Below are 24,414 nucleotides of genomic sequence, written 5' to 3'. Positions count from 1 at the left end.
ATTGAGATAAAATCGTTTTTAAATTATCTCAAGAATCTGCCATTACCAGATAATGCGATGATTCTAGGACACTTTGTATAAATAGAAAAAAAGTTAATAATTCCTTTCTTTTCCATTTCTTGTTTATCTTAAATAATAATTATTATGACCAGTTTTCAAATACAATTAAAATTTCATATTCGTTCAATAAAGTAAAAAATATTTATAAAGTATAAAAGTTTAATAATTTAAGTTTTAATTATGTACAGAAAAATATTTTATATGTAAAAAGAATTTAATATTCTTATCAATATACATAATAACTATTATTCAGATAAGGCAGAGAGAAAATTTTATAGAGTATCCTTTTGATAAAATTAAATTTTTTCAATATAAAATTTAAATTGTTATTATAATAATACAACTTCAGCATATATAAGTGTGTTATTGTAATTATTAATTTACTCAATTATATTTGACGAGATTTATATTAATTATATATCTGAATATAAGATCGCGCTTGTTGCGAGTACGTCGAAACTGTCTCTTTACTACTTAAGTGATGCTATTTCGCGGCTGACTGCGAACGTCCATTTACTACTTACCGCGCGTCTGACCATGTATCGTGCCCTTCCACTATTTAATCACGACAAATCCATTAGGAAGTACCGTGATTGTCCATTGACTAGCTATCGGCCGACCACAATGACGAATTCGTCGTAGTGGATCACTCACTATGTACTTATTAGCGGCATTTCCGAGTTAATACGATTATCTGTTGACCTGCGGTTAACTGCTTCGAATGCCGATTGAAAGATTATGACTAGCTCATGTTATCATTCAATTGTATACGTTCGTGTATCGCCAACAGAATTCATTATCAGTACGCGAAAGACATATCAGATTCTTTTCTCTTTTTTTCCCGTCACTCTTCATCTTGAATAATGTTCGAAGAAATACGTGCTTAAAAAACAATGCCCCTCTTACAACAGTTCGATATTAAAAAAATTTATACTTGAGCTTAAAAAGCATTGCTTGAATGTGTTAATTAAACAGTTACGATATACTCGCGAAGACCTGTCTAATTCAAATATAAATATATAATAAATATAAATTTCGTCGAATAATATTGAATAAATTAATAAATATAATAACATACATATAATATATATGCTGAAGTTATACTATTATTTTAATAACAAATTTTATATCACAAGAACAATACAAGCGCGCGTTTCGCATGCGCCATTCTAATTGTTACGAATAATAAATTATTATAAATTTAAAAAAAGTGTGTTTAAAAATATATAACTACATTAATGAAATAGATCTTCGGACATATGTTTATTAAAGATGGAAAGAGCAGAAAGATGCAATCTCATCGTACGGATTATTTAGCATATGAGTTATTTGTCCTAATCTATATATATCTATCTATAGGATATTGTATAGTTTATATTGTACGTAGAAAATTAAATTCATATAATTCATACAATGTATTATTTATTGTTCAATTGTGATTTTCTTTAGTTTTTCAGAAATATTAAATAAATTATCGATAGACTGGCTAATAAAAGACAATTGCAACATATCTTTACTTTATTTTGGAAAAATTACACATTTTTACGATCTTTAGGAGCTTGTTAGCGATTAACTAGTGTAATAATAAAATTGTGAATTATGTAGTATCTAATGATATACACATAATAAATGAAAATAATTATATAATAAATAAAATAATTATATAATAATTAATTTACGTAATAATTAAATAAATATTATGTACATGTGTGTTATTAATAAAATTATAATTTTATAGTATAAAGTAAATTTCTATACTATAAAATTATAATTTTATTAATGAGACACATACACAATATTTATATAATTATTACGTAAATTAATTATTATAGAATTATTTTCATTTATTATGTGTGTATAACATTAAATATTATATAATTCACGACTGTATTATTATATAGATAGTAATTAACTAGTCCGTAATGGGCAAGCTTCTAAAGATTGTTTATAAATATATGTACTTTTTTTAGTTTCCAAAATGACGAACATATTGCAGCTGTCTTTTGTTAGTCACAGTCAATCAATAATTTGTTTAATATTTCTGAAAAACCAAAAAACTGACAATCAAATAAGTAATAATTAATAATTGATTATTAACAAAGATTTGTAATTTTATAAAATTAACTTTATATTATAAAGTTTTAACTTCAAAAAATTAAGTAATTATATTATGTATCGCAACGCATAATATTTGAGTTTTTTCAATTATTATTTAAATTATTGTATATAGTCAATATCTTGTTTTGAATAGGACCTATCTACAATCTACGATCCAGATCTACATATACACAATCTAATCTCTATAAATATTAATGTTAGTTTTACCACAAATATTGCTAGTTCTACCACAAATATTGTTAGTTGTACTATTGTTAGTGCTACAAATATTAGTTGTCTAATAAAATAATAGCTTATCACTTTTATCACTCACCGGCCGATGCGCAACAATGGAGTTACAACTGCATCGAAGCTACGTTGATCTGTAACATATAAATAACATCCAAATTATAGCAGCGTTTTAAATAATTAATATATTTTCTAAAATTATTATTATACCCGTTAAATTTTATTTTTGATCAGTACAGTCATCAGTAGATGTATTGTATAATTAAGTAACTCTATAAATTTTATATAAAGACTATATTTTTTATAATATAAACTTTTGTAAGACTTATATATCAAAAATATTTTTCTTCAATTCTCTTTGGTGTAAATCATTCTAAGATAGAAATAGAGAAATAAATATGTATTTATTATATATGTACATGCGCGTGTACGCAATATTTATAACAAGTATATTATACAGTATTACAATACTCACCTCAGAGTTGCTCCACTGGCGCCTGACCTGTTCGTCCTCTCAGATTGATCAGAATTGTCCATTCGCTCTTAAAGTCTGTCAATTTTCGAAACGCGATACTTTGAGCGACACTCCCGCACTAAACACGCGATACTTTAGACGAAACTCCCGCACTAAACGCGCGATACTTTGGACGATACTCCCGCACTAAACAAACTACAAAATTGGAATGAAATAACATGAGATCTAAGAGATATTTTGCAAGTGTTTTATCATGATTAAAAAATATGAAGAGAATAATAATTAAAAATTTGCATGAGAATTTAAAAAATATTTCCGAATTTTTAATGCAAATTTTACTACACACGTTACGTTATTTTATTAATTTTATATTTTGAGATTGGCCGGTTGCATTGATTAATTATTTATCGAGTTTTGCAACACATAATAAAAAATATATAAATATAATAATAATAATAATATTAATTTTAATATTATAATAATTTCTTGTATATATATATATATATATTTAAAAATGTAATAATAATTTTATAACAATAATTAATACAAATATAATAATAATGTTAATATTAAAATAATTTCTTTTAGAAATATATATAAAATTCCTACATCTACATCTACATCTACATCTACATCTACATCTACATCTACATTAATCTCTACAATATACTCTACAATAAAATAGTTTTTTTTTTCACTCACCGGTTGGTGAGCAACAGCGGAGTTATTATCGCATTGAAGCTACGTTGATCTATAACATACACATAAAATCCAAATTATAGCAACATCAATAGTAATTAATATTTCAGAAAACTATTATTCATAAAACTATTATATAAGTATACATTAAATTGTATATTTTTTACGTGTACTTTGCAAAAATATAATTAAAACACATTATAATTTATGAATTTTGATTTAATCGTTACAATTAATAAATAAATAATAATATATAAATAATATCCTCACCCCAGGGTTGCTCCGCCGATGCATGATGTCTCTCTCAGACCTCCTCTTCCTCCTCTCAAATTGCCGTCAAAACGTCTTCAGCTTAAGTTGATCTATAAAATAGAAATTAAATCCAAAATGTAACAGAGCTTAAAATAATTAATATGTAAAAAATTAATATTATGTACACAGAATTTTATATTCAATGCGTGCAAAATTTGTATAATAAACACAAATATGGTTAAATGCAGTAAGCTAACAAATTTTAATTCAATGCACTAATAAATTGTTAATAAATACCTAGAAATTTCTCCATTCGATACTATTCTTTTTGTTACTTTCAGATGTTTTGAGATTTTTTTAGTTGCTACATTGATCTGTAACATACAAATAAAAACTATTTATTCTAATTTAAATTTTTATTATTTTTAATATAATTATATAATATAATTTATAGTAGTAATTATATTTATGAAAATAAATGACAAAGAAGATTATATTTTTACATTTATTTATCTTTGCAACTTTACATTTAAATATTTTATAATAATATTTAATAATTTAAAATATTTTATTTAAATTCTTTTAAAAAAATTTGAATTTTTTAGTTCGTTTCTTATATTATTCATTTAATTGGTATATTTTGTTAATTTCTTAAATTCATTAACCACTAATTAAAGTATAAAATATTTTAAACTCACCGATGCAATTCGCAGCAGTCGAGTTCCATAGCGCAGTGCATATCGTAATGCATCTCGTCAATCTGTAAAATACACACAAATATATATTTATTTAAATTAAAGCTGAATAAAAATGATATTTACTATCCCTCTCTCTCTCTCTCTCTCTCTCTCTCTCTCTCTCTCTCTAAAAGTAATTAGTATGCGAATTAAAAGTTTTCTTTATTTAATTTTTTACGAATAATAAATAAATACATAAGAATATGACAGAACAGGCTAATTAAGAGTGTCTTTCTCCTAATTAGCCTGTCCTTTCGCATTTTGTAATTTAAGAGAGCTTTTTGTATCCTTTTATAACAAATAATAAATGATTTACCTCATGTTCCATCGTCACTTGATGCCGCCCCGAATCTTCTCCTTCTTTCCTTTTGTTTTGACATTTCCCCATGTCGCTCACTAGCAAAAACAAGTCATTACAATCAGAGGCGTACTTGTGAAAACAATTAATTAGAATTATGCCCGTATTACTCACACTTAAATACAATTAATAAGCACGCGACACTTAACACGACCTGTCGATTTTTTAATGGCTGCTGGCGACGCACAGCTTGGCGGGAAGTAACGCGGAAAAAGCGCGCGAAATTCGACATTCACGCCCTCTTTGCGACTCTTGATATACTAATTTTTGCATGCGCGCGAACAACAAATCATCGATGATCATATAATAATATAAACGCCGTATTGATATATTACATTACACGAAAATTATAAAAATATGATTTCTATACATGGCAAATGATTACATAAAATATATATCATAATATTATAAAAATATATGACGAGAAACTGATTTAAATAAATTCGCGCAATACGCATTCATATTACTTATTAAATTATTATAGTAAATAAAACATGCAAAACACTTTTTTCGACAAAAAGCGGCGATAATAAAAAATATTGGAAAAACATATAAATAACATAATATTATATTGATTAAAACTAGATTATAAAATTATGATAAAATTGATTATTATTACCGTTAATGATTGAAACAAAAAATAAAAGCTCGTGTTAAAAAATACTCGAAATACATTAATTTAGAAATATAGGGAAAAATGTTAATAAAATTTCCTTCCGTTCAATAATAAAAATATTTAAAAAGTATGTGACATAACGTAATAATATACTTGATCCTAAAATTATGAAGAAATTGATTATTAATTGCATTAAAAGAAAAACTGTACATGTTTTCTACGTTTTGAGCTTTCATACATATAACACGCGAACGCTTTTATATCTGAGTTGAATTTCTTCCGAGCTATCATGAAGAAAGTTCGTTTTAAACGTTACTCCGGGGAGGCATTTGCTGTCACTGGTTGAAACGCATGGTCGCTCGAGGGGAAGAAATAAAAATTATCATCATACGTGGATACCGTCGCGAAATGGCTTGTCGCGCAAACACTTCATCTTTGCATTATTATTTCTTTTACTACACGGGAACCGTTTTTATCGTCGACTTTTCCATAACATTTTATTTCTCGTATACGACGCAATTTCTTAGCTGTTTTTTAACACAGCCGTATGTCGCTTTTCCAATTTATCGATATTTCGCCAATAAGACAATAGTTTCCAGATTTCTTTAATCCAATATTTTTTATTATTTTTAGAATATTTATGATATAATATCAGATATTATAAATTCAAAATAATTTTGCATATCTTATTTTATACAGAAATAATAACAGCATGTTTTCCAGCATGCATTATTATATACATATATAATTCTGTACACATGCAATATAAATATAATTTGTTTATTTGCCCCGCAGCTGCTTATTTTTTTACAATCTTAATACTAATCAAATACAATTCTTTTTACAGATACAGTCCATTTTCAATGTAAATATTTTCATGTTAATAAAACTTTTCATCTATCGTTATCTTCGTTGATATTGTTATCCTAATCACGTTCATCGAGCTCGATGTCGCAGTAACTTTTTGATCTGATCTTGAAAGTTAAAGAAGACGGGAAATATATATTACAGCGATATTCGCGCACGTGGACAACATTTAAATGTTCGAACTGAGATGTGACTCTTTGCGCTCTTTCTCCCTTAAAAACTTAGCTCATAAACTGCAACACGATTAACTGGCGCTATCAACGTGACCAGGACATCCTGTCTTGAAGGCGACACGGGAAAACGCGAGAAACAACGATGTCCCGACTATAATGCGAGCTCAACGTATTTCCCCAACGCCCAACTTCCGCCAGGACGAACGGCCAGCGTCCGGAGATGGGCGCGTTTCTCTACAACTTGGTAATTGGCTTAGAACGATACCTTCAACTTGCCAACCTCTCTCGCGAAACCGTCGTGGTAACACGTGTACCATACTCGCACCGGAAACAGTTGTGTGGCTCTGAAATGTTTGTCGGTGGGTAAAGATTGCGCGGGTCACAAGTGGAAGTCCGATATATTCTTGGTGTGTTCTTTATGTCGGAAATTAAACTTCTATAACAAAAGTACGATAATGCGATAACTTCGTCAACTTTCCAGCTATTTTTTATTTTTCCAAGAAAGTAATAACACGATATCCTTACGTGATACGACGTGGCAAGATTAAAATTAAATTGAAGATTGTGCGAATTCTCTTTTTCTTGTCTTAAAAAAATTATTCTCTCTATTTGATGTATCTATTAATTAAAAGAAATAAAATCTATTATTAATCCTCCATCGAGGACGGTGTCACGATATTTCTTCGCGCCTGAGAAATCGATTCGAAGTATACTTTTGCCTGGAGATTCTTCGTGCAAAACTTCTGCAGAAGCGTAGAGTCGTAAAAAGCTTCGATATCAGTGATACTGTGATGAATCGCAGCCTCATTCTTTGTTAATAATAGAGAATTCCAAGGCGCCCATTCGAGCTCGCGTCGAAAGCGAGTCAGCATCAGTTGATCGAGATCATCGCACTCGGAAATGCCAGATCTCCCGTGCCAGATTTCATTGACCAGACGACAAACGATTTTAGCCCCGACCACGAAGGCCAGACTGCTATAACAGCCCATTTTTGCTTCGAAACGCCTGAGTTTCCGCAACATCCTCTCATAAATCTCGTACACGACGCGAGGACCTCTTCGAGTTCGCATGGACGTGCAGTAGACGCAAGAGGAAGACCGCAATCGCTGTTCGCGGGGAAACTTTTCCAAGGATAAAAGCCTATCGCAGGTCCTGCAGAGCCGCGTAATACTAGTGTCCGACCAACCGAATCTATTCATGTCTTCCTCGAGATCGTCTGAAAAGAATAAAGAATTGTTTTTAAAGAACAATATTTATATTATAAGAGCATAATTTTTAAAATCTATTTAAGTAGCTTGTTATTGAATAAAAAGCTCATAATGTCATTTTGCTCTATCTAAATTTAAGAAAGTAAAAATTGAAATAAAAAATAAAAAATTGTTGATACTAAAAATAGAGAGAATTAAAATACCTTGCAGAGCGTTGCGCGCCAGTTTGAGAAAGCTCAGCTTCAGCCGATTTCTGAGCCAGTTGAGCCTGCTAGTGTCCACTCGACACTCCAGTAGATCCAGTTCTTGATCGATCAGATAAATTAGCTCCTGCGATTGGTCGCACGTGTGCATGTCAATGACACGTTTTAGATCGCGCAGTAGATCAATTCGTTCCAGGACAGATAGATTCTCGTTCGCCAGCGAGGTATAGACGTTTCTGTGCTGACGGGCTCGTTGAACACGTAGCGTGTCCACGAGAATCGACTGGCCTCGATTGTCCTGCCAGGCGACCGGTCTCGATAATTCGTCCAGAAGTCGGCATTGTTTCCGTTCCCTGCACTTGAGCCGGACGGCGGTCTTTTTGGAGTCTATCGCGCGCAGCAACTCAATCTCCTTCGACAGGATCAGACCGCAGGCGGCGATTCTCGAGGAGCCGACGAGCGTGCTGCTGGTCCGTTGAACCTCGAGAATTCGCCAACGATCAAGGAGATTGTAGAGCGACTCGAAGTCCGAGCTCGTTCGCGGCGAACGGCGATTCAGCATCACGAAATCCGTGCTGCTGTAGGCGGACAGGGCCTGGGAATGTCTTGCGTGCTCGGTCACGTTTGCCTTGTCATGTCGAGAGATGTTAGTCGCTTCGAGAGCGTTTGCTCTAGCCGAGGCTCTGGCACGATAAGCCCTGTAAACAGATTCGAGTCGATAATTGATTACATTTGGATTCATCTCGATATGCAGAGTATACTTATTAGCTGCGCGAATAGATAAATTATTTTTCCCCGCTTATTTTTTAATTAATAAACATTATTTTTATTCTTCAACGCGTGGAAAATTTAAAATTTATTACAGAAATAGTTTTAAAAAACTACACGCACTTATATGTATATCGGGACATTTATTGCTGATGTTAAATTTCATATGCATTTATAAAGATTATTTAGAGATTCGCGTTAACTATAATATTTTTGTATTTTAATAATGCTATCGAGAATGTTGCTGTCATCTTGACGAGATAATGGTCCGGCTTCTTCGACCGTTTTCGGAGTTAGAAAGGAGGAAATTCCGGGCGTAATGATTTTATCGCGCGCATCCGGCAAAAAGTGCACTTGCACTGCCTGGTCGTGAACGACGTCGGTGACCGCATCCACAACCGTGACAGTTTGTGTAATTCTGTTCCTTGTTGTACCATGTGTCTGCGTGCAGGCATTGTGATAAATTAGGCCGGTAACGGTGTTCCTCCATCCGCCGAGGAACGGCTTCGCCATTGAATCCTGTATTCTCGCAACGACCTCCATTGTACATTAACGACTATCCCACGAAATCTAATCGTCTATGCTTACAAGGGAAAGATTTCAATCGGGTAGCTGAAAGAAAGAAAAATATTCATGATTATAGAACGACTACGAAAATTGCTGAAAATATTAGATGGAAGAATATCAAATTATATAACGTATTGGACATTTTCTACTTAGGGAATAAATATTTCTTGACATATAATTTTTCATTTTTTAATTATAATTCTCAATTTTCATTAAGCTAGTTCGTTAGAGATTAGAATGATTGTCACTCGCGATCTTTTTCTTCAGCATTGTCAAATTAACATATAATAATGACCCATCTGATAAGATTTAAAAAAAGTCAAATAAACAGAAAGGAATAGCTGCCTGGAATAACAATAATATCCAGCATAATAGAGCAAATTACTTTTCTCTCAGTTTAAAGAATTCAACAGCAAGCTTCGATGAAAACTGCATCGATTAACGCTTTGCATTTTTGCGCGAGCTTCGTGGAGTTGCAAAAAATCTACCTATCAATATACAGTAGCGCAAGATAAGCAGGATAAGCATAATTGATCGACAATGTATATTTGAATAATTTTACTTTAATTATTTTAAAATTTAAAAAAAAAATATATATATATATATAATTTTGTTAAAATATAAAATTATGTTACGGTCAAATAAAATAATTCAAAATATGATAATATTATTGCACATTTAAAAAGAATTTTTCAAATTAAATAATTATAAATAAAATGCTTAATTAAATTATATATATTAAACGAGTAATAAATTTAAATTATCATCAAATAAAGGTTTATTATATAAATCGACCACACTGGGAATGAACCATCATTGCCAGTGTGGTCAATATATAATAAACCTTCTTTTGATTTCATTAACTGGCGACTTTTATTGATTTTAAATTATTAAATTATCATGTGTATACTCGTGAAATTTTTTTATTAAATAAATTGACTTTATTAATAAAATATATTTTATTCTGTGTTATTTGTTCGCAAAATTAAACGTGTGAGATGAATATACGTAATATGCATATAAAAATTAAATAACAATTTGAAAACAAAAACCTGTTTGTTTCGCGTATTGCAAGTTTGCTTTTTGACGTTTTGTACAGTGTTAATCTTCTTCGGATCTATTGATCTCGTTGACCTATTATTGCACAAACACATGAATTTATAGATCTTCGACTTTGCAGACCGTCCGTTTCCTAGACATTTGGATTTATAGATCTCTTATTTCACAAATTCTTTTCATAGTATCTCGGAACTCGAAAAGTTCTTTTCTCGATCGGATACTGGGATTAACAAATTTCTCTCGTTGACAAAATTTTGTAAATAAATTGAACTACTTTATCAGCACTGAAAAATATATCCATTTAATATAAAGAAATTCTAAATCGTATTATGTGACTCATATCTAAAATTGAACCATAAATATAAATAAAAATTTGCATACGACATTCGTTGCTAAACATGTCTTTTCGCCTCCTTTATAAAAATGTCTATTGCTCTTTGATCCTTTAAAGTGTTCAACACAACACAAAGAGAAACTCTGTAATACAATGATCCTAGAATATACGAGCGCGTTTTATTTAGATTCTTTTCCCGTTGCGATGAAACAAGAAAACACTTTTAGGGACCTCGACGAAACGGCTAAGTTACTCGAAGAAGGGTAAAAAGCTCGGAGCCAAGAAGGAGTAACTTTCATCAAATAATGCTTTCGGTGAACAGCACATATAGAGACAGTTAGGACAAGAATTATGAAAGATGTTAATTTCGAAGGATGAAAGAAGCGAGAGAGGAGGAAAAAGATGGTGGATATTCGCAGAAAATAGCAGCGACAAGCTCGCTTAGAGCGAACCAGGGACCAACCACACCTGGGAGTACACTCTCCGGACCATGTGGGTCACGATGTGCGACATATTTTTCTATATATTGTAAATTACACGTTGAAACACAACAGGGAGAGAAGACGACGATGAGAAGAAAAGGACGAAAGGATGTTGCTAAGAGACGGCACGCCGCGAAACTTTTTGCGAGAGATCGCCGCCTGAGACACGCCTGAGAAAGGCGCGTTATATTTATGCAAAGAAAAGGATATCGTGGTAGACGGGGGTGAATTTTAAGTTAGACATAAACAGGCACGTGGAAAGTTTGTCGTTGCGACACCTTCCCCTTTCGACGGAAGTTATCCCGTTCGCTCGCTTCCTCGAGAAGTGTAATTCGCCGGTAAACTCTGCGACAAATATGGATAAGACAAGGGAGATTAATGATCGTGAGATAAATGAAGGAATTAAACCATTGTCGGACGAGTGATATAAATCATTTAGGGATCGTCTACTTGGGAACATTAGGAATTCTCGTATAAGTTAGAATTTTATTATGGCTTGGTTTTACTTTTACTGTGAGGAAAGTATAAATATTTTTCACCTAATATAAAAACTATCGAGAATAAAAAATGTATATATTTATTTTTTATCTCGATATATATTTAAAATGAAAATTTGATTTAACTCTTAATTGACCTGTTGAATATGATATGCTATGACAAATTATATTATTAGCATATGTATATATAAAAATGTAATTCTGGGATGTAATTCTTTCATTCAGAAACATTTTATATAAAATATTTGGAGACATAAAGCGCTTTTAAGGCAGCGAAAGGAAATGCCTCTAGTGAGGTTCAAGGGATTTTGTGATGAAAAGCTGAATTTTATGAAGTACGGCGCCTTCCAGTGTGCCCACATTGGTAATCGATGAAACGGAAAATAGTTTCATATTACGAAGGTTAATGCTTCTTTAACAATCCGGTCAGCCATTTCTTTTTATGCGCGAATACCATTTTGCATAAAAAAGGAAAATAAACCGATCTACACGGAAATCGTTTTACACGCATCGCGTAATATGTATTAACGTAAACTCTGTAGTGTAACTTTGCTGGTGCAACACTGAAATAAACTGATAAACAAACGATCGCGTTGCTCGAATAATTTCGCAACAACAAACGAGTTTACAACGAAACATGCGGCGAACGTTGTAAGCCGCAAGAAGGAAGTAATGCAAAATAGCAAATGTGAAGAGAGAAAAACGTTGTTTTGCATTTTTTCTGTTTTCTTTTTTTTGTAAAAGCCCGCTTTTAATTGGACACTCGAGAAGTACAAGAGCGTCAATGATAATTAAAGATCCCAATATTACGAACAATGGTTACATCCATTGGATTTAATTGCCGCACAATGCAATTATATTTGAAGCATATAAATATTGATGCGCTATATTTTCGTCGATATCATTGCGTTATTAAAGAAGAATGTTTGTGCTGTCTCGATTTTTTCCCAGTATAATTTATACGAAAAACTCTTAAATTCTAGTTCCTATAAATATGCCATCACAGAGTTTATAAAAAAAAAAACATTCTTACCAAGACCAAACACTTTGACACGCCGCACATACACTTCATGATTTTATCGAGTTCTTCATAACGATATATTCGTACGATATTTTTTATATATAGCACAACTCTCTCTCTCTCTCTTTCAGTAATTTATACGATTTTTATGACTCGCTAAAATTGCAGTTATCGCTATTATAAGCCGGAAAGCGCTTTTAACGCGGAAAGATTGAACGATTTAGTAGGATTAAACTGAGTTGGCGCGCAAAGTAATGCGCATCGTCGATCAAATTTTGACATTCGCGATCTAGCGGGATAAGTAGATCGCGTCGAAGAGCGGCTTTTAATGCGACCTAAGGTACTACCTCTCTATACGTAGGATACCGCAGCGCGGCATCTGAAAGCTCAAAGCCTTAAATCCAACGTTGCTAGTGGCAACGTGCTTGGTCGATCGGTCAAAAGCCCTTTCTTATCTATTATTTTTCGATTTTATGTTTCCTCACCTCAAAAGCCTCCATGACGGATATGAATTCAGACCGGTGGCGGACATTATGCGCCACAGGGCAGAGAATTTTCAATAGCATTCATACATCTCCGCTTTCAACGTTTTCTACAAGATGTGTGTATATATAGTGCCAAACATGCACCTTCAAACCTCAAGTGTATCATATTTGATACGCTTTCGAATTGTGAATTCTGATGCTTTTCTTAGACCTTCCTCTTGTATTCTGCGAAAAAAGAGAGAACAATTATTAAATATTAAATATATCAAATTCAATCTATTAAATTAATATATATATATATTTATCAAATTTAACTAAGTAGATTATAAAAATATTCGAACTTGCTTTAGATTTCGGAAACTATTGTTTATTTTATTTGATTTTTGTTTTCTAACCGCATCTCTCAAATATACACAAATCGATTTCGATTCTCGCAACCAATTAAGGGTAGTGCAGCTGATATTTGCAATGCAAGTATAAGCCAGATTGTGTTACAGCGATAAAGTGATACGAGATAGCAAATGGTGGTTCTAGAACAGTGAACAATTTATATCCCGTTACGCAATAGCTTTTACAGTACAAAAACCGATCGCTATCATTGTTGATGTACATTCCTTACGTAAAAGCTTTCACTATCACTGGTTGCGTTTGTGCTACAACTTTTGAAATAATGTTGCATATATAACGTAAAAAACTTTCTACTATTTCTACTGACTTTAATAATATTAGAGATTAAAGTCATTATTTTTTAATGGTTAAAAAATGTATAAACAATATTCACATTTATAATTAAAGAAAAAATAATATTAACATATATTTATTCTTTAAGTCATAAATGCATATTGTATACTCTTTATGAAAATATATATATTCAGAAAAAAATGTATTACTTATATAATTTAACAATTTAAATAATATTAACAAAGTTAATAATGAAAAAGTTAATGCGAATAATTTTATTCGTTTGATGCAAGTTTAATACTATCGGTTTTGAACGGAGAAATTTGTAAAGTACTTCTCTCTTGCAACAATATGTTGGAATGTTCAGTGCAGAGATTGCATATTTTTATAGTTTTTTTTAATGCAAGCTCGCAGCAGTCAAGAGCTTTAAGCTTATTATTTTCGCTGACTACCGGATGGCAGAAAAAAGTAACGTTGTTTTCGCTGATAGATAAAGAGTAAAGTCTCGAAAACATGCACGAATTAAGTATTAGAAACATTTAAAAAAGTTTGTTAACGTAACATAACGTGCATTAAAAAGTTTTGAATAATTTAAGTTTTTACTATTATAATAATTCTTATATCTCAATCTTTTCCTTTTTCTTTTTTTTCGCACATTTTTACATGTAATTACATTAACTTATTTTTAACAATTATTAATAATTTATAAAAAAATGTTAATCTTATATATTATATATAACTTTCAAATAAACTATAATATAACTTATAAAAATATATCAAATTTTTACAAGAGTTTATTCCATTTAATTCATTTTACTTATTTTCTTTTTATAGATATGTATAGCTAAACCATACATATTATTCAAACAATATTTGCGCGAACAAAATACAATAAAATCCAATTGTAATGCGAAAGCATAAAACTGTTATATAACAAAAATTTATTAAATAAATAGCCAAACCGATATAGTATAATAGCAATTATTTGATGCATCAAAGCGAAATAATCAAGAAATTTTAAGGGATTTAATTAATATTCATTCTCGTACAACATCGGGTAACACAATCTTTTGTTATTGCTTGTATTTTTTAGAAGGATCGTAATTTTCTACAGTTAATGGTGGTTTATATTGTACTCCACTTTGAATACTAGAAAAGCGACAAGATTCTCGAAAATTTTTTTCAAAACTCATCAATTGTCTGAAAATGCCAAAGAATAAGATTGAAATGAGAAGTATATAAAATCATCCTTCAAACAATCATTAGGACACCATTTAAAGAGATTTTTATATTGTTAAGCGAATACATAAATGAACAAAAATATTATATTTTTATTTATACATACTTGAAATAATTCTTTGCAATCTGATGATTCAAATTGATCTGATTTATCAGATGCTTCGAGTATACAGTAGCAAGATCATCAATATGACAATGTATATTGGCTTCGTCTTCCGTAAGAAGAATACAATTCCAAGGTGCCCATTCAATATCCTTTTGATATCTGATCAATCTCAGAACAAAAAGATCCTTGACTTTACTGACCGCTGATTGACCGTGCCAAATATGATTAACTAGATGATAAATATCATGTTCCTGCATCATAAATGCCAAACCGGAACTGGAGCTTTGACGTTCTTCCTCAGCTCGCACGCAATTTAATATAAACATGTAAGGATCATAATCCACATGTGCAAAATTACGCCGAGCTAGAGAACTGCAACCTTAAAGAAATATTTAATTAATTAATTTCAAGATGTATAATAAAAATAAAATTGAAATACATGTATAATAAAAGTTTCGATTTTTTTCATATAATTTTTAATGTTTAATTTTTTTTCTATATTATCTTTTATCCTATTGCATTTTTTCTATTTACTTAATTATATACTAATCAAATTTTTGCTTTTTAATTGTGATTAGTATAATTAAATAGAAAAAATGATTTTGAATGAAATATACGCAATTTCCTCATTTCTTTTCTCTTTAAAATGCAATAAAGTAAAAGATAATATAGAATATAGAAAATAAATTAAACGTCAAAAATTACATGAGAAAATTAAAATTTTTCATTGCAAAACATTTTAATTAAAAAAAAATTAATTAAAAATTAATTACTAATAGATCAATAAATCATTATATTACAGCTCATTAAATAAAATATTATGAAATTTGATATTCATGTTGCTCACTAATACAAACTGATAGTTTCTTCATTCTGGTATGTGGGAAAAATCTATGGAAAGGAAGTAGTTTTGAGCAATTCCGACAAAATTTCATTCTTGCTTCTAAAGGTTCTCGTAATTCATTGTCTTTAGAATTTACACATTTGCATCTGCACGTGCTATACACGCTCACAAAATTTAAGTAAGTATCTATAAGACATATTATATACAATGTGTCTCAAAATTATATATTACATGTAATTTTATCAGCGATAAATACAATTTAAAAAAAAATAAAAAATGTGTTTTAATATATCAAATTTATTTAACATAAAATATAATTATTATTTATTTATATACATATTTCTTTCAAATCACATTTATCGCCGTTAACATTTTTAACATATGACGTATCATTAATATTTACATTCACATGATTCGCCGCATTGGCTATTAAAAATAAAAATCATTAATTTCATTATTCTTATTATCTCGTTATTTAGTTATTAATATTTATTATTATATATTAATAAAAGGATATTAATAAAAAGATCTTACGCATTATTCTTTCGTTTAAATAATCGAGTGATAAATCCTCAATCTTTCGATTCAATAATGCGATCTCTTGATCCAATAAAGAGATCAGATCAAAAGCATCAATACAATTGTGTGATTCGAGCGATGTCTTTAACATTATTAATAACTTCATCCGTTCCTCTGAATTAACATTGCGATTATTCAATGCATCATAGACTCTTTTAAACTCCCGAGCCTTTTGAATTTTCATAGTGATCATCTCTACGGTTTTACCCTTGTAACCGGTCCATCGTATCGACTTGCAATTTAACGTCAAAAATTTAAGAGCTCTTTGCTTCCTGTACGAGCTTTTAATAGCTTGCTTATGTTTGTCGATATAATTAAACATTTCCACTGTCTTTTCTAGAATTCTGTAATTTTCAGCACGTTGCCCGCTTTTGAACAATCGTGATTTTATATCTTTTAGACAATCGGATCTCCATCTTTCGATCAGATTGTAGAGCATGTCAAAGTCAGCCCTCGATCGCGGATAAGTTTGACGAAGAATGTTGGATTTATGTCGCATTCTAGAAGAGATACACAATACGTGATTTTATAGTGTGTATATACAAAGTGTGAAACCGCTCAAACATCTTTGAAAATTGTGCAGAAAGTATATATATATATTGTAGAAAAGAAGTTTTCTATATGCAGAAAAGATTATTTTGATCGTGTCCGACAAACCGAAAAATTTTTCTCATATAAAATTTTTCTGATTCCAACATTTTTCAAAAATGTATATCTCTAAAAAATTCTTTTATCAATAACGAAGTAGCTATACAGCAGATATTATCTTAACAAAAATTTATTCTTTTCTCTAATATCATAAATAAATAAATAGTTATTTTAATAAAATTTGATTTAAAATTCAACCATAGATATTTAAAATAAATCAAGTTTCGAAAAATATAGGTATAATTAAAAGAAAATAAAAGCAAAAAAGCTAAGACATTCTGCACAAGCTCATAAGATAAAAACCTGAAATAGAGTGTAAATATTTATTTATATTCCAATTATTATTTCTCAGAATTACTAGTAGTTTATCAATATAAACGCAATTGAAAAGATGGAAAAATTTATGTATTTCAAAAAATGTCTCTTTCAAAATGAATAATTATATCCGAATTACTTGTAAGCAATAGCTTTCTCTTCCTCGTATTTGTTACATTTTTCGAGCATATTGCGATAAGTTTGTGCACATTTCCTGATGTATTTCATCAATCTATATGCTCGGTAATTTCTCTGAATTACACGTGCGTATCTATCTAAATGGGATTGTATTTTTGCATGGCTTTTATATGGCTTTACAATCATGTATTTATCCTCTTCACTAGGTATGTAGCAATCATTTCTAAATTAATAGTAAAAATTTTTCATACAATTTATCTTCTATATATATATTTTTTTTATAAATATATTCTCTTTTTTTTATAAATATATTATCTTTTTTCTTTGATAAAATCTTCTCAAATATATATACATCTCTCTTACAATTTTAGAATATTATATCTCGCACAATTATGTAGATGCAATATTATTTACTTTTATAGGGAAGAGATTTTATAATAAATATTTAATACCGCCACATTTGTGTTGCACAATGACGCAATGATTGGGTTGCGCCATCCTTCATTTGCATACATTGCACCGCTCTGCTGCACGTATTCTGCCATGATATCTGTTTTGGCAGAGGTCCAGTTTGAGAAGCTGCGTTTACGTATTCTATTCCGGTAATTTTGTGACGCCATCCACCCAGATAAGGTTTGAGAATCTTTTGTCTTTCTATTTTAATCGATAAAGTCATCTTAAATGTTATCTTCTAAATCGGCCTCTTTTTCTTTTATTTAAATCTATACAAATTCTATAAATAGACACGTTTTATAGTGTCATAAACATCTTAATCGTTTTATATAAACACGCACTTTCAAATTATGATATTAATCATAATTATATTATTTATCGAAGGCTTTAGATATTTTATACTTCATTGACATATGTCATTATGTCAGTTATGATAGAAAATATACATATATAGAAAAATAAATCATGCGGCCTTTCATTGTTTTGTTTAAAAAAAAGCACCAAGGCTTTTATTTTTTCTATCATAATTATATTAATTTACGATATCAAAAGAGAGAAATGTAAATTTTTCTTAAACTATATACATAAAAATAAACTTTTTACAACTAAAATGGTATTCGAGAAAAATATGTTTGTAGATTGTATCACTTTCTATATTGCATAACGTATTTACAGCTCACATCAACTAATCGCAATTTATCAATTGCAATTCTTAAAACTAATACAATTGAACAATTGTATGTGATGATGAATATTATAAATATAATAGCCATCTCTTAAATCTTTGTTCTTAAGATAAACATGACTTGTAGAGATAAAGAAACAAAAGAATTTATATATACAAATATATATCATTTCCTTCTAGCATGTACAAGATAATATATAAATCAGCATGAAATCATATTTCTCAATTTGTAGATTTATGTTCAAATAATAAAAGGAAATGTATGAAATAAAGAGATCATTTTGAAATATTTAGAATAAAAATAAAAAATCAAATCAAAGATAGATATCCTTTTCTTTGTAAAGGAATTGGAAATAAATAGCACGATCTTTGTGCATGTCTATTGTGGAAAAATAATTGATACAGATATGTAATTTAGGTTATTTTAATTAGAGGAAAATGCCTATGACAAGAAAAATCGAAAATCGGTGGTTCTTTCGAATCTTTTTTGTGTCCATCAGCCAATAATTTTAGCACCACGAAATTAGTCTTTGCTACTTTTAATAAGTTGTTAATCTGTAAAATAAAAAATGTGTATGATAATGCTATTAAATAGTTACAAACTTATATGTTTATAAACTTACTTCGTTTTCCATTAAGCTATTTGATGGATAAAGCAATAACGCACGTTCCAACATATTTCTAGCTTGATGAAAATGACGACAACCGGCGATATACTGCATTTCGCTAGTAACTTTTTCCTAAAAGAACAAAATTTGTAATTCATAGTGTAATTTATGAATTGTTCATTTTTTAAACACATGTTTTAAAGCTGTGATTACGTGTTAAACTTACATTCCTTTTATGCATTTGGGCATTTGTCATGTCTAGAAATTCTTGATAATGAACAGGTGGTGGCGTTAACAAAGACGAGAACGGTAATAATCTATGTTCGTATCTCACTCGTTCTGAATCGAATTGCATCTCTGGAAGAGGTATTTTTCCATCCATGCGAAAACCGACTAAAGCCTGAAAATTTTACAAAGTTCATATTATTCATTGAATATTCGTGATCAAAATTGATATATTCTATTAAAGATATGCAACTTACTTTATAATATCCGCCACATATATTTTGCAACGCCTGATACATCAATATTTCTAAATTGTACGGCCTCGGAGTCGATTTCTTCTTTTTATTTTTAGAACTCTTCTTGCCACCTCTACCTTTATGCGTATCATTGTGTACATCTTGTTCCATTAAGAACGTATCGGCTCTCGTAATTGCAGATACGAGCCAACCATACAGAAATTCGTATAGATACCAAAAAATATAGTGGTATTCGTGCACCGAATATAACTCGAGCTCGAAGCCACTTAACAAATACATAACCATCACACGTAGTGTGTGATATAAAATCCAGGTACCAAAGCAAGCCAAGTGAGGTCTTGGTGTATCACTTTTTAACGATAGAGTATGCAAATATCCATCAACTCTCTCTGCCTGATATACATATTATATCTTAATTGTTGTAATCTTTTTTTATTAGTAGATTGAATTATATAATAGTTTATTTAAAATTTAGAGTGTGCCTTTATTAGAAATGCCATTTTTGAAAAACTAAATAGTATAAGAAAGCAAATATATAATACTTACTGTAGAAAAATGAAATAAAAATATTTGTAGCAATTTAATAAAGTAATAAAAAAAATTAATAAAGTAATATAAAAATAATTAAAAATTCTACTTACTTCATCTTGCAGTGTCGCAAAATCTTCTAATAAATGCGCTAGTTTATCTCTTTGTCTTGCTCTATTATGTCCACTAAGCTGTAATAAGCTTCCAAATAAGCTAACACAATGCGACAGAAAACTGTCGACATATTCCTTAGCTTGATGATTTTGAAGCAATGTGCTCTTTGGCATCAACACTGGTGGAGCAATAAAATTTCGCGCCGCATCTTTTAGTACGTCGGCAAAATTGTGCACACCAAAAACACGATTAGTGGTAGGCAAATAAACGATTTGTAACATAGACCTAGACAATATGCATGGACTCTGACGCGAAAATTCTAAGAAAAAGTCCTAAAAGAAAATTTACTTACATATAAGCTTCACATATAAGCTTTGCATCAATAAAAAAATATTAATTCGTTGTGAATTACCAGGGCGGCGTGAAATCCAGTGTGATTTGTAATCTTGGTAACCATTTTGAATCTATTTATTAATTCCAGTAAATATTCCAAGGCATCTATTCTTGGCTTTATTTTGGTATACCGAGGAAATGTTGGTGGTAACAATCTTTGATTCACCAGTGGATCGAATCCCATAATATTTGGATGATTAGCTGCAATTAAAGTATAAATTATAAATAAAAATATTTTCATAAAAAAACAATATATTAATATGTATTTTTTTCTAAGAAGTAATTGGTCCCAAATTTATAAAAAAAAATTATAATGAAAGAAAAATACATAATATATTCTCTATATGTTATATACTTACAAACTTCATCAGCTTTTTCACCACGACCCACTGTTAAAATCATAATATGAAGCATATCGGAACAATTTGACAATAATCTCTGACAATCACTTAAATTCTGTTGAAGTTGCTGTTTCCTGCCCATTAAAGTTAACACTTGATAGAACATTTTGGTAAAGCGAATCCTTGCATAAAGTGCTATTCCATCATTATACTGCAAATAAATACTAATATAATAACAAATCATATAGTAAATATAACAAATTATGTATGAAAAGAGAGAGATACAGATACGAAATTGTTATTTCAAAAGAAGATACAAATTTAAAATTCAATAAATTGAAGTCCAAATAAATAAAATTAAAATTAATAAAGAAATTTACCTCTTTTTCAGATTCAACATCAACCAGTTTTATTCTACTTTTTCGATGCAACTCTTCTTCCACTTCTCTCAACATTGATATCGTTTTCTGTTCTGTAATGTCTTGCTGTAATCTGTAGCCATAAGTAACGCTTTGGAAATCTTCCTCTTCAAACACTAAAGCTTTATTAATGCAATCCTTGATTATCTCTATAATTTTGTACACTGCATAACAGAAGGTCTTCAGAGGCTTATCTAATATTTGCGCAGGTTGATGCAAATACAAGTTTGTAAAAACAGTTTGCGCAAGACTATGACCCTCCAGCCAAGATACTATACACGCATATGTGGAATCTATTATTCCTATTATTTCAGCAGGTGTAAAATTGTCTAATTTGATTGTGCCTGAATCAACTGCCTGGGTGAAAGTGCAAGGCTTGTTATTCCCTCGATTGCACAACATGCCCGCATCCATTTTTGGATCCATCATCTCAATGGCAGACATGGCTTCAAATAACCCAAACAGCTCATCGTGCAATAATTCTCCCAATTCCAATTCTGGATACAGAATGTAAGAAAACATTTCAAACTTTTGCATATATTCAAGAAAATAATAAAATATTCCACTAGTATATTTCATTACTAATATCTTACAATTAGTAATATCATTACTATTTATTATTCTCAGAAATTAAAAAAAAAGTTCACAATGACTTAATCTTGAACTTATCAAATAAGGGAACTATAATTCTATTCTGACATATATATTATATAGTAATTTATATAATAAAATAGTCTTTTTATAATTTATTAAGAACATATATTTTTTTACTTTTCTACTTTTATTATTATCATATATTTATGTCAAAATTATCGTTTTAATAAAATTACAGAGATAATTAAACATAAAAAAGACAAATACAGAACAAGTTCAGTATTTATTAAAATTTGTAATCAGACTTATAACAATATTTGAAAATTCATAGAAATAACTAAAAACTTCAGAAAAGGATTAGACTTAGATGACACATTTATTCGATTTATTTGCATTATTTTGTTCCAGTTTTTTCTCATTTAAAGAATAAATACTATCTTATGTTAAATATAGAAAGTGTAAGAAATCTAGCACTAGAGGAACGAACAGCTTCAATATTCATAGCACAAGGTCGTGAAGAATTTGCAGGAGGAAGGAGAGTGCGGAACGTGGAAAGAAACGAAAGATTATCGGCGCAAAATAACGTAATCGATCTATCAATCAAATACCTGTGATCGCCTCGAAAAACTCCTGAGTTATGTCCACCCAATTGTGCGTGACCTGGTCGAATCTAAAAAAAAATAGAGCACGGCACAGTTAAAAAATACCGCCCCAGGAAGCGCGAGCGAACGGTGCAATTTAAGGTTAAACCGCGCCGAGTGTCGCGTTGACAGATCACGATTTGACAGATCGCGGTTTGACAGATCCGCCGTTCGCGAACGACCTCGCAAACGGAGCTCGCCACCGCGATTTATCCGCGTGGAAAAAACTTACGATGAATCTTTATCCTCATTCATATCAATCGAATTCTGATCCTCCACCATGGTCGCCATTATTGTGGACGATTATTCTGTCACTTCTTCGCAGGGGGGCTCACACACTCTCTCGCGTCACATCAAAAGTCCCTATTATGGCGGAATCTCTCTATTCTGCATCTCCCTCTATTCTGAAATACTTGTTCACCTCTAAACTGAAGTTTTTCTATAATACGTGAAATTCCTTTGACATAACAATTTGACATGACGTATTATACTATGTATAATTTTGACATGTAATAATTTATATGTATAAAACTTACAGATAATGCTACAGAAGCCATTAATTGCAGGTGCATCTTTGATTAATAGTTGACTTTGACATTATTAAAATTGTATTTAAAAAAACTATTTTTAATAAATTATTTATAAATTATGGTGAGCGACCGCAACAAACATTGTTATTGGGATAAAGGAAATTTAAAAAAAAATTAAAAAGGCCCAGATAGACAAGTATGCTGAACATATAATTGGTGCTTTCCATTTAGCAACACAAGTCGACACAAGTATCATTCTATCTTTATTCTTATAGAATGTAGAACAAAGATAGAATGACGCTTGTGTCGTTTTGTATTGCTAAATGAAAAGCACCAAATATATAGTATGCAAACATATCCTTTGTAATGCAATTAGAACAGCATAAAAGTGCGAATCATTTTAATAAATTTTAATTGTGCATATTATATGATGTCATATACATATATGTTAACATATATATGTATATATATATATATATATATATATATATATATATATTTGTATATTTTATAAAATACCAATATATGTTTCACTATACTATAAACGCACAACTGCATATCAATAATTATATTTTTGACAAATATATATATATATATATATATATATATATATATATATTCGCAATTTTTACAGCATTATAAAAAATCCTTTCACTTGCTGATAATACCTACTCATATGTCATATGGGAACGTATCTTTCAATATTTATCCAAGCATTTTCAATTTAAAAATTCTGTCATTATGCAAGCAATCTGCTGAAATATGTCTATCTGGAGGATGATAAAACTGTTGCTTTATCTGCTCGCGAATACATCAAAAACTAACTTTTTGACAAATATATATACCCAGCAAACACCGATATATAATTG

The 24,414-nt window shown here is 30.2% G+C and overlaps 3 protein-coding genes across 3 annotated transcripts; all 3 read right to left on the bottom strand.

Annotated features, from left to right (window-relative positions):
- Positions 1–6,335: 6,335 nt before the first annotated feature.
- On the bottom strand, positions 6,336–9,305 carry LOC114936107 (IQ motif and ubiquitin-like domain-containing protein). Its single transcript, XM_085481826.1, has 3 exons — positions 9,121–9,305; positions 7,995–8,692; positions 6,336–7,799 (listed from the first exon to the last, which is right to left on the bottom strand). The coding sequence occupies exons 1-3, from the start codon at positions 9,303–9,305 to the stop codon at positions 7,231–7,233; spliced, it is 1,452 nt and encodes a 483-aa protein (XP_085337952.1). The 3' UTR covers positions 6,336–7,230.
- On the bottom strand, positions 8,977–18,631 carry LOC114936154 (IQ motif and ubiquitin-like domain-containing protein). Its single transcript, XM_085481694.1, has 7 exons — positions 18,210–18,631; positions 17,759–17,980; positions 16,612–17,156; positions 16,081–16,263; positions 15,234–15,612; positions 13,208–13,432; positions 8,977–9,374 (listed from the first exon to the last, which is right to left on the bottom strand). The coding sequence occupies exons 1-6, from the start codon at positions 18,431–18,433 to the stop codon at positions 13,354–13,356; spliced, it is 1,632 nt and encodes a 543-aa protein (XP_085337820.1). The 5' UTR covers positions 18,434–18,631; the 3' UTR covers positions 8,977–9,374; positions 13,208–13,353.
- A 672-nt stretch (positions 18,632–19,303) lies between these two features.
- On the bottom strand, positions 19,304–23,344 carry Naa35 (N-alpha-acetyltransferase 35). Its single transcript, XM_085481693.1, has 10 exons — positions 23,248–23,344; positions 22,983–23,044; positions 21,742–22,277; positions 21,380–21,572; positions 21,040–21,221; positions 20,627–20,959; positions 19,986–20,378; positions 19,730–19,903; positions 19,519–19,635; positions 19,304–19,450 (listed from the first exon to the last, which is right to left on the bottom strand). The coding sequence occupies exons 1-10, from the start codon at positions 23,304–23,306 to the stop codon at positions 19,310–19,312; spliced, it is 2,190 nt and encodes a 729-aa protein (XP_085337819.1). The 5' UTR covers positions 23,307–23,344; the 3' UTR covers positions 19,304–19,309.
- Between the last annotated feature and the right edge of the window lie 1,070 nt (positions 23,345–24,414).

The sequence above is a fragment of the Nylanderia fulva genome, unplaced genomic scaffold (genome assembly GCF_048542155.1).
Source record: "Nylanderia fulva isolate GAGA-0341 unplaced genomic scaffold, ASM4854215v1 Scaffold19, whole genome shotgun sequence".
Taxonomy (NCBI): domain Eukaryota; kingdom Metazoa; phylum Arthropoda; class Insecta; order Hymenoptera; family Formicidae; genus Nylanderia; species Nylanderia fulva.
Note: the sequence above shows the minus strand (reverse complement) of the source record. Positions and strands in the feature narration are given on the sequence as shown.